At 40.7% G+C, this 14695-nt stretch overlaps 1 protein-coding gene across 1 annotated transcript; it reads left to right on the forward strand.

Moving 5' to 3' along the window:
• Nucleotides 1-4668: 4668 nt before the first annotated feature.
• Nucleotides 4669-8498, forward strand: LOC145985661 (uncharacterized). Its single transcript, XM_083119731.1, has 2 exons — nucleotides 4669-5206; nucleotides 5710-8498. Exons 1-2 carry the CDS (start codon nucleotides 4669-4671, stop codon nucleotides 8496-8498), a joined length of 3327 nt encoding a protein of 1108 aa, XP_082975857.1.
• The last annotated feature ends 6197 nt before the right edge of the window (nucleotides 8499-14695 follow it).

The following is a 14695-nucleotide window of genomic DNA, read 5'->3' on the forward strand; positions in this document are numbered from 1 at the left end:
ATACTTATCATCTTAGAAGGCTACAAAATATTACAGCATAGATCGTAGTCAGCGCTGTCAACTCCTATTTGTAGGTTAGCCTCGCCTGTGAAATATCATATGGCAAAATTTTTAAAAAAACAAAAGGTTTGTGAAGAAACTAGTCAGTGTTGCCAACTCCTATTTGTAGGTTAGCGTCGCCTGTAAAATATCATATGGTGAAATTTTCTTGGGGTGCGTTGGCAACACTGCGAGTCCACTGAGCCTAAAAAGATGTTGGTCAAGCGGCCAAACTATACTACTAGCTTTTATTTTTATCGAAGAAGGAAAAGAAAGCTGCGTGAAAAACAAAGCAGACTTCTCTCAATTCGCTTACTTTGTTAGTGTTCCTTTCAGAACAATCTATCTGACTGACAAAATATTATTGCAAGATAAGATATCTTGAAGTTCGTTAGGTCGAGCCTGAGTATTTGAAATGGCAAATGTAAACTTCGCACCTTAAATGAAATATTTTAAAAACATATGCAGTTTATTCGAATTGATTAGAATATTTGGATACACACAGACACTTTATATTGTTAATATTTTTGTGTGGGTGAGAGGCGGTGATATGTTAGGTCAGTGGCGGCCATTGGGTTCCGAAACTAGGGGGAAGTACGGCTTACTTTACCTTGTTAGATAAGGTGTGAGGGCAGAGGTGGCAGAAAGTGGGGGGACAATTGCACCCGCTCTCCTAATCGCCGCCATTGCGTAAGGTTGAAATAGTAAATACATCTGCTTGTACTCTTGGATTTTTTAAAAATTCAGCTTGAAAACGGAATTATATTTGAATTTCATCATGGTCCTAGAGTGGTACACCCTGGCAAAGTTGCTTTAGACCACCCTATTCGTTTATGCTTGCTTTAAAAATGAATGAATCGTGCTTGCAAGAAAGCAGTGGGCACCTGCTTCTTCGTCTGTGGTCTTAATTGCAGCAACCGCCTCGAGGTGGAGGCTTCCGTCCCAAAGCACCCATTTTCAGGAGCATCTCCCACAGGAACGATTACCGAAGACGCCTTCGGCTTCCAGTAATTGCTTTGCGGAGGTGCTTAGACGCTGGCGACCACGCATTAATTCAAGTAATTTGCTTCACAGCGGGTGGGGAGGCCGAAGTGGGCCATTCGCTGAACTTGAGAGAACTCAGAACATCATTGAGATTGTTTGCCTATTTATTATCATTTGAGAACCTCGCAAGATGAAGAGCGGAATCTGGCTGCCGAAAGAGCTATGTTACAGCAACGTTCTCCTTGTACCGTTCGTTGAATGAACCTAAAACTTTTGTCCATTTTCAAGGTTTCTTTACATCAAGGTGAATTGGAGCAGGTATTGCTCTCTCTCCACGAAAATAGACCAGTCAAGGTCGGACCTTCATCTTGCCTCCTCCACACTCCTGGCCCTCAAGGCACTTCTGGTTGCTCAGTCGACACTTCGCTCGTTGTACGTTTGCGGTTGAAATTGTTACTTGTTGGCAACACTGTAGGTGAGCGGCGTGACCTTGACTGGACTGTTTTCATGCCTTTAGCTTGAATCGCATGCTAGTGGAAAGTTTTCAAGGCCCTTTGTGGCATGCAACTGGTCATGATAAACCAGTTCCGCGCCAAAGAAACAGCTGCCTTGTTTCGGTTCGTGTGCTGTGTGGTATGTAGTGAATTAAACTTAATGCACTGTGGAAAATGGACACCTCGGTGGCTGAGTACGTCGAGTGTTCGACTCATTATCTTGTCGCCGAATGGTCCTGGCCTGGGCAGGGCTGTTTCTTGCTGAATTGATATGTTCAAGAATATTTATTTCAAGTATTATTTATCTATTAAACGTATTATTATATTTATTAATAATGACTTAATAATACTCGGTTGTGAACGATGAGACTCGGTGAAGTATACAGACTCCTCTCAGGTACAGGGATAGTGTAGGCAAAGACAATATTCACAGCTCAGAAATAAAACCACATTGCTGCAGTAGATAAACTAAAAAGTTTTATTCTTTATTTATGACAATCATAATGCGAATACACTTCAGACGAAGGCGAGGATTTCGCTTGGTCGATGAATTGACTCAACTAAAACGCATAAACTCAATGCCTGGCTATCGGCAAGCCTATGATCACATAGACCAAGCTTGCGCCCCGAACTACCACACCAAGAGATATGCAATAATAACCGAGCCAGTGTTTGCTTTTTAGCCATTTAGTCCAAGTTAATCATTAGGCTAGCTTTATTTCTTAACGAATAATGGTTGCAGTATTGTGCATAGCATCAATGCATGGCCATCGGCATACCTATGATCGCATAGGCTAAGCTTGCGCCCTGAACTACCATACCAAGATGTATGCACAACACCGAGGAGTTCTTTTTTAGGTTTAAGAGCTTCGTCGATCCGTGGCGAATGTGTGATATTTGTTGCGCGACGTCCTCGCTTTTATACTATCCCGACAACACAGATTCAAGTAAAGATGATTCACTCACCATTTACAAAAATATGCTACCAACAAAACTGATATCTATATATATTTAGAAATACAAATTCGTATAGTGCACTCTCGCAAACATGAAGATACATTAAACTACTCATAATGGAGCATAAAATACAATAAACATTAAACAAAAGATATGCATTACAAACAAGGTGCAATATTACATATAATAACAAAGAAATTACGCTTTCTTTCACAAAAATAAATATATTAGTGACATATTTTCTACTGGTGACGTCACATAAAAATATGGATCATATCAGAGTTTCATCTAATCATTATTCATGCAAATCGTCACGATTGTTCAAAGGAGATGCACAATAAAACAACACAAGTACGAAGTGCAATATGGAAAAATGTCATTGGTGTAGAAGAAATCGCTTATCAAAAGCACACTACAAAATTGGCTTACCACAGTTACGAATAGATGATGCATCGATTGATTTGGTGTTTTAAGTCCATTTTATGCACAATACGGTTAATCGGGACTGGACGTACAGTCTAATGTGAGATCCGAACCACTTATGTGCCTCCACTGGGAATCCAACCCGGGACCCCTTGATTACAAGTCGACGACGCTACCACTGCCCCATCGGGGAGGCCCAAATATAGCTGACACAGTTCCATTAAATATTTCACAATATTTTTCTATTTCGGTTAATTTATGTCTCTTTCGGAGTCTGTACTAACCAATGAGGACAAAGGATGAAATTATGAAAATGGATGAAGGGACAAACACAAAGAACATCCATTCCCAGGAAGGAAATTTGAACCAGAGAACCTCCGGGGAGAGATCGAATGTCGACCACTTATCAAACTTAGCCACCGAAACGGAGCTTCAGTATTGCTTGTTTTGCCACAACCACATTTTCTGTGATTTGAAACGTGCAAGGCTTCTTATGTGCCGCAGGCTCTTCAGATTTCATGGGGAGAGTTTAAGTAAATAACAGTGATTCCAAAGTTCAGCCGCGTTGGCTCTGTCGTAAGGGGTTCTGACTACCATGCAAGAGACCCGTGTTCCATCCCGGCGGGGGAAAACCGGAATTTTTTCCACCTATTCAAGAGGCTCCGGTCCCCACACAGCGTCGTATAAAGTAGGTACCTAAAGCAAACTCTGGGGGGTAAAGGTGGCCAGGTTCGTGGTGTTGATCCTATCACCCACATCTTAGGCCGTGATCAAGAAAGTGTGGGGTCCTAACTCCACACTCGCTATAGGCCTTTATGGCGTTTCTAAAAGCACAGGGAAGCACTTTACTTTACCTTTACAGGTATCAATATTTTTTGCTCGTGGCTTCTCTCGGCTGCCAAATTCTGCCTTCCCTAAACAAAAGTAGATAAATTCATGTGACCATGTGTGACTGTCTTCTACAATCACAAATAACTACCTAGGTAGTATTTACTTTATTTCTGTTGTACACAAGTTTATAAAATTAACAGGGAACCTGTTCAGGTTTTAATCATTAATCAGTGTATTTTAGTGGGACTTGCAGCACGCCAATGAAGCTGCGTGTACAGTTGGCAACACTGCCTCAAGACAGTCTCAGTCGGCAGCAGTGGAACATTCTACGAAGACGTGCGTGTGTGTTGCGGGAACACAATCTAGTTGTACTTGTTAGTTTGTGTATGTAATCATGTGTATTCTTCAAATATAGCATTTACAAGAAATAACGTCTACTGCATTCGTATAAAAAATCAGTCTGGTGAAGCAGTTACGGCAATCGCAAACATTTATGGTCCTCCGTGCGGACGAATGCCATTGTGGACGTTATCAAGTGCATAGTTTGTGATGTGAAAAACAGTCATTGCAGTACAGTTATGTGCGTGTCGCTTCAAGAACACACTCGGTACATTCGGTTAGTGTATTACTTACAGTGAACAGCAGCATTATTGTGTATTACATACATTGAACATAGCAGCATACGTATATTTCTCAGTACGGAAACTGAGAGTGTTACATGAACATTTCGGGCGTGGTACATTTCGCGCGCAGTTCATTTCGTCGCGGCCAGCAATTCTTCTCGTGTTGCAGCCACTATCAACAACGGAGCTCCGAGCAGCCTTGTTGACGTCTGGAGTCAGGAGCAGCAATCAGCTGTACAAAGGTCAGTCATTTCTGCTAACACAGCACCCACACAAGCTCAATTCCTTCCCTCTTGTTTCTTTCCCTTCCTTTTACAATGAATCAAGAAGCACGGAAGAAATTAACACGACAGCGCGGAGTTGTAAAGGGGCAACTTACACGTTTGTTAGAATTCATTCAGAACTTTGAGGAAACTCAAAATATTGAGGAGGTGAAATGCCGTGCTCCGTATTTATCAGATGTTTGGGCAAAATTCAATGAAGTGCAAACACAGCTGGAACTCGAAGACGACGAGTCAGAAGAACATGAAACTTACCGCATTGAAGTTGAAGAGTTGTACTTTCAAATAAAGGTTCAAATGCAAAACATAATTTCTAAACATGCTGCAATCAATAATCAGGGTCAAGAATCAGTTGATCAGAAATTTACAAATAAAGACAACCAGCTCAAGCTACCTTCGATTTCTCTTCCTACTTTTGATGGTAGTTACGACAAATGGTTAGGGTTTTCGGATACATTTGTAGCCTTGGTGCACAATAATGACACCTTATCTGCAATTCAGAAATTCCATTATTTGAAATCAGCTGTTAAGGGTCAGGCACTACGCTTAATCCAGAATTTGCCAATCACTGAAGGTAATTACACAATAGCTTGGGAACAGCTAGTTCAGCGCTATGAACACAAGAAGCTCATAGCGGCAACACACATAAAGGAACTCTTGCACATTCACTCAGTTAGTAGGGAAAATGCGTCAGATTTGCGTCACTTCGCAAATAACATTACTAGCAATCTTTCGGCATTAAAGGCATTACAGTTGTCGCAACCTTTAGAGGATGTAATATTATTGCAGCACTTCCTATCTCAATTAGACATGCAAACAAGACGTGATTGGGAATTAACTCACACTGAGCAAGACTTCCCACCACTATCAGAATTCTTTACGTTTCTCGAGCATAAATGTCAAGCACTAGAAACTATCAAACCGCAAGTAAGCCAGACACCTAGGGATAATAAATTCAGTGACGCAAGGACTAAACAAAATAAAACTACACAGCAGTCACATTCATATTTGGCTTCTTCATCAAATGCATGTTTGTATTGTAAACAACAGCCTTCTCTTTTCTGTATGCATGCCCAGGTTTTCTCAGTACAAATGTACATCAAAGGAGACAGTGTGTGCGTGAAAACAAGTTGTGTTGGAACTGTTTGAAGCCACATCGAAGCAAGGACTGTAAATCAGGCAATTGCAGAGCATGTTCACAGAAGCACAACACTTTGCTGCACGATGATCAACAGAAGCTCGGTCCCGTTCGAAGGGAAACACAGAACAGACACACCGACACCCAAGGCTCAGTGGCGGAGAGTGACACTCGCAATCGGGAGAATACGCAAGCATCATACTGCAGTTTCAAGACCAGACACACATCGCATGTTATACTTTCAACTGCTTTGGTACAAGTGAAGGATAAGGACGGAAGATTGGTCACATGCCGTGCCTTACTAGATAATGGAAGTCAATCAAACATCGTAACGGAGGAAACCGTACAAAGACTGCGTCTCAAGAAACAAAGGGCGTACATTCCAATTCATGGGATAAATAACTCAACGTCGGAAACTCGCTTCAGTGTGAATGTGAACATTTCATCACTCGCGAATGACTTCTCAACTACAATATCTTGTTCAGTTCTGCCAAAAATCACTGGAGATATGCCTGCAGAGCACATAAATTACGATACATGGAATATTCCAACGGACATCGCACTGGCAGACCCCACATTCGACAAACCTGGCAAGATAGACATTCTTTTGGGCGCAGGGCTTTTCTACTCCATACTGAAGCCAGAACGTCTAAGTAGAGAAGGCAATTACCCTGTTCTGCAAGATTCGCAACTTGGATGGATACTGGGTGGATCCATGCCTCAAGAATGCAACTCATCAATCACGGCATGTTTTGCAAGAACAGATGACAGTTTGGAAAAACAACTTGCACGCTTCTGGGAGTTGGAAGGAATAGAGTCACCACACAGATCTAAGGAAGAAGAACTATGTGAAGAGCACTTTAAATTAAATACAACGCGATCCGAATCAGGTAGTTTCATAGTACGTCTACCTAAACGCCCAAATCATCCACAATTAGGAGATTCAACTCAGCAAGCCATGAGTAGACTGGAACAACTGGAGAGAAGATTGAAGAGGCAGCCAGCTCTGAAAGAAGATTACAATAACTTCATGAAGGAATACGAGAATTTAGGACACATGAGAAAGTTAGAATCAGACACAGTCAAGGATGACGCACAAGTATTCTACATGCCTCATCATCCAGTATTCAAGCCAGACAGCAGCACAACGAAGACCAGAGTTGTCTATGATGCCAGCGCCAAAACTACATCTGGAAACTCACTTAACGACATTTTACTAGCAGGTCCAATTCTGCAACAAGATCTGTACTCCGTCATTCTACGATTTCGCACACACAGCATAGCATTCACGGCAGACACGGAGAAAATGTTCCGTCAAATTATGGTGCATGAAGACGACTTACCATTGCAGAGAATATTCTGGAGATACTCATCAGACAGCCCAGTAGACACTTATGAACTTTTAACGATGACTTATGGCACAAAACCAGCTTCATTCCTCGCAACAGCGTGTACACAAATGCTAGCCGAACAGCAGCAACACGTGTATCCGAATGGAGCAAGAGCTGTAAGGGAAGATATGTACATGGATGATTGTTTATCAGGCAGCGACAGTGTAGAGGATGCACTGAAATTACAACAAGAATTAATCCATCTTCTACGAAGTGGCGGTTTCAATCTTCGAAAATGGTGTTCTAACCATCCCGCACCTTTAGAGGCAGTACCTCATAGCCACAGAGAAGTGCAGTTACCACTTCAGTTAGATAAGGATAAAGGTGTCAAAACTCTTGGTCTACTCTGGGATCCAGGCACAAACAAATTCTTAATCGCCAACAAGGCAGCATCAACATCTGCCCACGCAGCAGAAATAAGCAAAAGAAGAGTAACGTCAATAATCGCTTCAATATTCGATCCTCTTGGATTGGTCAGTCCTGTAGTCATCAGTTTCAAGGCATTTCTTCAACAGTTGTGGTTTCAACGCATCGATTGGGACGAGAGCTTACCACCGACGTTATTACAGCAATGGTTGCAGTTGTATAGAAACCTACCACGCATCAATGATATACGAGTCAGTAGATTCATCTTGATTGAAGAAAAAATCAATGACATACAGCTTCATGGGTTCTGCGATGCCAGTACAAAGGCTTACGGTGCAGCAATCTACGTTAGGCCAACAAACAAAAGTGGTGATGTTGCAGTTAAACTTCTTTGCGCCAAATCAAGAGTGGCTCCAGTAAAACAGGTTACACTTCCACGTCTGGAACTATGTGGAGCAGTTTTACTTGCCAAATTAATGAAGAAAGTATTAGCGGTACTCAATCTTGCAATCAGTCAAGTATATTTTTGGACAGATTCGAAGATAGTCCTAGCATGGCTGTCATCGCCGCAAAACAAGTGGAAAACTTTTATCGCCAACAGGGTGGCACAAGTTCAAGATTCAACAAGTCCTTCACAATGGAGACACGTGTCATCACATGACAATCCTGCGGATCTTGTATCTCGAGGTGTAGAACCGGCCACATTGCAAGACAATACACTGTGGTGGAATGGACCCACATTCTTGAGTCAAGAATCTTCATCATGGCCAAATTCTTCGTCACACGCAGAGCAAGACGAAGTTACAAAAGAAAGAAAGGGGGTCACATCACTAGTCATTCAAGTTCCATCGACGACCTTCATCCACAAATTTTCGTCATCTGATAAACTTGTGAGAGTAGTGAACGTTCGCACTACTCAGGGTACATTCACAACACAAAGAATCGTGAGAACAAGAAAACAGAGCAGCTAACAGAAAACGATTTGAGACTCAGCCTGGCAGCAATAATCAAGGCAACACAACAAGATGTTTTCAGAGAAGCATTCCAGGATCTTCAACGCAATGGACAAGTTTCAAGGGATTGTCCATTAAGAAGTCTCTATCCATTCATAGACGAAAACAACATGCTTAGAGTAGGTGGGAGACTTCAAAATGCTCAAATACCCTATGAGAGCAAACACCAACTTATATTGCCGTCAGAGCATAATTTAACAAGACTCATTATACTAGCAGAGCATCAGAGATTACTTCACGCGGGCTCTCAGCTACTGTTGGGCTCACTTCACCAAAAATATTGGATTCCGAAAGCAAGACAAGTCATCAGGAAGGTTATACATAATTGTTTACCTTGCTTCAAGCTAAAATCATCTGTGTCAGAGCAACTAATGGGTCAACTACCATCAACAAGACTTCAACCAGGTAGAGCATTCCTCAATGCAGGAGTGGATTATGCTGGTCCATTTAATGTGAAATCAGGAAATGCAAGCAGCAAGATTTCGAGAAAATGTTTTGTAGCAGTCTTCGTCTGTCTCACTACAAAGGCTATACATCTAGAATTAGTCTCAGATCTAACATCATCTGCCTTTATCGCAGCTTTAAGGAGATTTACTTCAAGAAGGGGAAAATGTAGAAATTTATACAGCGATAATGGAACAAACTTCGTTGGAGCTTACAGAGAACTACAACAATTGCGTCAGCTGTTTGAGTCTCAAGAATTCAAGACTGAAATACACAAGTATGCAGCATCAGAAGAATTCATATGGCATTTCATACCTCCACATGCGCCCCATTTCAATGGCCTGCAGGAAGCAGCGGTAAAATCAATGAAATACCACTTAAGGAGATCAGCTGGAAATCAGCACTTCACATTTGAAGAACTTTCAACTTTGCTTTGTCAAATCGAAGCCTGTTTAAATTCACGTCCTATCACTGCTATGTCCAATGACCCTACTGCCAATAGTTATCTCACCCCAGGTCATTTCCTAATAGGGAGTCCTCGAACATCCTTTCCCGAGCTTGATGCGACACATATAGCAGAAAATCGTCTGTATCGGTGGCAACGGATTCAACGGATCTATCAACACATCTGGCAGCGGTGATCAAGGGACTATCTCAACAACCTGCAGCAGAGAACCAAATGGACAACAACCAAACCCAATCTCCGACCAGGAATGCTGGTGCTAATGAAGGAAGACCATGTTCCGTCCCTCACATGGAGGACTGGAGTCATCGAAGAGGTCTACACAGGATCTGATAAACTTGTGAGAGTAGTGAACGTTCGCACTACTCAGGGTATATTTAAAAGACCAATTCATAAACTCATCCCTTTTCCAACAGAGAAATAATTTGTTGTAGTGTTTTATGTTGATTTAGTAAATCAAGGAGGGGGGAGAATGTTCAGGTTTTAATCATTAATCAGTGTATTTTAGTGGGACTTGCAGCACGCCAATGAAGCTGCGTGTACAGTTGGCAACACTGCCTCAAGACAGTCTCAGTCGGCAGCAGTGGAACATTCTACGAAGACGTGCGTGTGCGTTGCGGGAACACAATCTAGTTGTACTTGTTAGTTTGTGTATGTAATCATGTGTATTCTTCAAATATAGCATTTACAAGAAATAACGTCTACTGCATTCGTATAAAAAATCAGTCTGGTGAAGCAGTTACGGCAATCGCAAACAGAACCATTGGAATTAAGAACCCTGCATCAATGTCAATGTTTGTTTGAAGTTGTTGAATTCGATTCGTTTTTGTTATATGTAAGAGACTTGTTTCTTTAAAAATGTCTTGTCAAAAGTTGCAAAATAAGATTGTATCGAATGATTTAAAATAAAATAATATTTAGGAAGTTTAGTACTGTTGTTTAATTTCTTGCAACGTAAGTATAACAACATTATGAAAATCAGTTGAGCGCAAAGGACTTGCAATTTAATTTTAAAATTGTGTTAAAGTCTGCTCATCCATCGCGTACAATATATGTTCAGTGTGAAGTATAGTTGCAAATGGAAGACAATAACAAAATTTCTTCATGTGTTTAATTACTGTTGGTACATCAAGTAATTAAAATATAATGTGTGATTAATACACATTTTAGAAATATTTATGAACTGGTGTCATTTCTCTCTCTCTCTCTCTCTCTCTCTCTCTCTCTCTCTCTTTCTTGTCTGTGTGTGGGTCTGGCCCACTCTATTAGTCTCTGACTCTCTCGTCCACTGCATCTCCCCTCCATTTCCACTGGGTCACTCCACGGTTACCTGACGTCAAGCAGAAAATGAAAGCTAACGATGCTCACCGCGAAGCTAGCTAATCATTTACATCGCGATGCCGCGAGGGTACAGGCAAAGCCCTCGCGCGCGTTTTGCATTGCAGACGTCAGCGCTCGAGTGGGCGAAAAAAAAAATGTTTTTCAGCCTCTTCCAGGTAAGGGGACATTTTCTATGTTTAGCGTAGGATTCCTCAAGAAAAGGTAACGTGTGACTCACAGACCTTGAAATGGGAATGACATGTTCCACGCATGTAATTTTGTGATGAAGTTTTTCATATTTGATTTTTCTCTGCTAACAGTATCATCAAACGAGCATTTAGTTTCGGTACATACGTACAGTACATTACATACTTAGAGACTGATGTGTTTCTAAGAAACACAGTATCTACCCACCACTTCAAAACCCTCCAAATACTGATTCTAACGCTCGAAACGTTCTACTTTATTTGTGAACAAATCAATCAAACTACTGTTTTGGGAACCATGATTCGATAAGTATTTTAATCTTTAACCTTTACGTTTAACCATGGACCTTGATATTAATAGACCCAAGTCCAACCTAGGGCGTCAAAACCTATCGCAATTGCAATGCAACATGCAACGTGCAAGGCAAAGCAATGCGATGCAATTTGACTACGGTCGGAACCCTCGCCACTCCGTCCGCTGCCCTCCCCCCGCCCGTGATAGAACTGAGACTGCATGGCACCTTCAAGTCTCCTCAACATGGAATCTCGACAGTTCATGCACCGCACCCACCGTTTAACCTCGCCCTCCCGCCCACACCTTGCTCAGTATGTCTGTCATGGTATCGTGGGTCTAGTGTTATAGTTTGAACCGTTCTTACGTTGAAGTTGAAAATTATCCTAGGTTTGTAGGTTACTGGATTTAAGCAACTACATTAACCGATGTAGAGAAAAGTGAATATTTAAATTTGGCTAAATTGTTATCCCACATCGTTCATTTAACCCCCCCAAACCCTCCAAACTTAAATTTGTTTACCACATTTAATCTTTCAAATGTCTAAGGTTACAGAAATAAATGATTGACTGATTGACTAAGTTGGTGTTTTAAGTCCACATTATGGACAGTTACGCTAATCGGGATAGGACCTACAGTTTAAAATGAGATCCGAACCACTATGTGCCTCCAGCGGAGTATCGAACCCGGGACCCTTTGATTACAAGACGAAGACGCTACCACTGCGCCATCGAGGAGGCCCAGTTACAGAAATGAAAATTCAAACGGGCAAGAAATGAATCTGTCATGTACTTGATTATATTGATTGTAATTGTTTACGTAACGTAGTTTATAAATATAGAAAATTGTGTATCCAAATTTTGATAATCAAATCTATTGTCAATATAACAAAAGAGGAATATTCGTTTTCGTAAAGAAAACCATTGGCTAGAATTAATTTTGTATCCACCAGCACACATCGTACATGTAGCCCTATGTACGTGCTCTCACTCACGCACTCGCACCATAATTTTATGTCATACAAATAAGCATTTCCCCTTAAGATGACTTATTCACGATCGTGAATAATGAATATAAAACAGGAAATGAAGTTGAAACATTGGCCAGTTGTGATATGCATCTGAAACTTTTTATGTTAGAAATTTTTTTCTCGTGTTTTCTTCCTCATACATGCACAAACATTCCTGTTAAGCTCGAATGCTACATGTTTATTTCAACGTCATCACAATTTTACCTTTGCAAATACAGTATGTTAATAATTTCAAATGGTTATGAAGGTATTCAGAGCCACGAGGGGACGGACATTCATATGCAACATGTGTCTAATATGTCAGTCCGGCCCGTCTGTAATGAAAATACTTGGATCATCAATTCCTAATTTGTTTGGTAACATTGAAAGATATTTAGTGATCCACTCAATTACAATTATGGATAAAGGGACACTACTTAATATTTAAAATGTTTTTGATCATCCCATATGAATACTCACAACCTCCTTGGGCGATTGGAAATTTTCTATGACTCCACAACGTGTTCTCAGAGTTTAATATGAAGGTTGTACTGTACCAATGTCTAGAGAAAACTGTGGGATCCGAACCTCTGCCTCCACCGGATATCGAACCTGATACCCCTTTATTATAAGGCGACGACAATACCACTACCCCACACACAGCACTGAATTTTTTCTTTGAACTTTCCACAAATTCCCAATAATGTTTTTCAAATGAAATTGAGTATTTTAACTGTATTAAAAGCAACACTGAGAATTTCATTTTGAAAATTTAAGAAAATGTACTCGTACAATTTCAGTGCGTCCTTGTCTTTGCGTAGAACTAATCCTTTGGGGTTGGATCATATATCTAACACTAATCATACTTTGGGCCTCTTATATAATAAAATTCTGTTACACGACCTTTAAACCTAGCATTGTTGGCAGAATGTGTATACTATGGTTTCTTGGTGATATTAAACAATGTTTACAAATTAGAATACGCAGTCACGAGACTACCCACAACAAAATTATTCCTCGGAGCATGTTTAATTTTCAGAGTAACAGTTCCGTATACCGGAAACACATTTCTTCATTTTTACAGGAGAAACTACTTATGGAAATGAGTTTCTGCAGGTTTTCCAACGTTCGTCGAGGTATTTTCTTTCAACGTGGAATATATCATGTATTTTTCAAGAGAAATATCTCACCTACGCACAATTGCCATTGCTTTCGCTACGTGAACTCCATGCTGCGTACGTTTGATGACGTAAGGCCCTGTCAGTGTTTCGAACCCCTTTTTTTCTCTCTATGCTTGCCTAACCTAACATTATCGGAAATGGTTCGTGGGGCTATTCGTCAGCTACCTTGCATAATGGTTCGTGGGGCTATCCGTGAATGGTAGGCTTTTATTCTTCGAGGAATATACACGCATTACAGTGCGGCAAAATAATAGTCACGTGGTCCCTTGACATCCCAGAGACAACCAAAATACAGTCGGTACACAATCTTTACACAATCTGTGATGTTTTTACGATGTAATTGTGAAGTGCCTTAGTCAAGAATGTGTTAGGATGATGTACACAGCTAAGGGGTTCTATCAGTCGACACAGTTTATCACAGCACAGTCCCCTGAATCACTGCATAATCAAACTTTGTAAGCTACATGCTTATTTATTACGATATATTTATTTATTGATAGAGCTCAACAGGCAGAGCCCAATTATAGTGCTCTAATTGCATAATATTACTACAATTGATTCAGTGTTTCGGTAATAGTATTTTTAAAATTGTATAAATTCATTGCAAAAATATCAATTGTGTTATTTACACATGATCGTAGCAAACAGCGTTACAATAAATCTCACATACCAACACATAAGAGACGAATGAAGGTATACATGATGATTTTGCACACAAAAAAGTTTGCAGTGTTGCTAGATTACAAGAAAAGTGGAATGCAGCGGTGTATAAATTACTCATTTTATATCATGACGTCACGTGTATCTCGAAAATGGCACGTGATGGAGAAAAATGAGTGGGAAGTGCATGCCTGTTTCATATTCGCTTGAAACTAAAAATTTTCAAGAGCAATAACAAGAAAAGAATATTCAATAACTTGCTTTACTGTAGCCTACAAAGTACTACACCCTGTCTCGGTTATCTCTGGAGCAAGCGAACGAAAACCAGCCTTTGCGCAAGTAGTGACGCGAGATGCTTCACCAATGAGGAGGAACGGGATTGCGTGGAGGGGGCAAAGCGACTGCAGTTACCAGCCTTCGTAGCAACATGTACTGCCTCGCTCTGTACACTCGATTTCCTTCTCAAGAGATAGATGAGCCAGGTTATATATGCGTATATACTGTGTATTATAATGAGTGTAAATTGAACGCAGTAAGTATTATGTGTTGAGTGTTATATCGTGTTGAATCAAACCTATCA

Source organism: Lepisma saccharinum, chromosome 3 (assembly GCF_977018435.1).
Source record: "Lepisma saccharinum chromosome 3, izLepSacc3.1, whole genome shotgun sequence".
Taxonomy (NCBI): domain Eukaryota; kingdom Metazoa; phylum Arthropoda; class Insecta; order Zygentoma; family Lepismatidae; genus Lepisma; species Lepisma saccharinum.

Coding starts and splice junctions, on each gene's coding strand:
- LOC145985661 (XM_083119731.1), top strand. CDS start 4,669: ATGAATCAAGAAGCACGGAAGAAATTAACACGACAGCGCGGAGTTGTA. Junction 5,207..5,709: donor GAATTTGCCAATCACTGAAG/GTAATTACACAA, acceptor ATGCATGCCCAG/GTTTTCTCAGTACAAATGTA.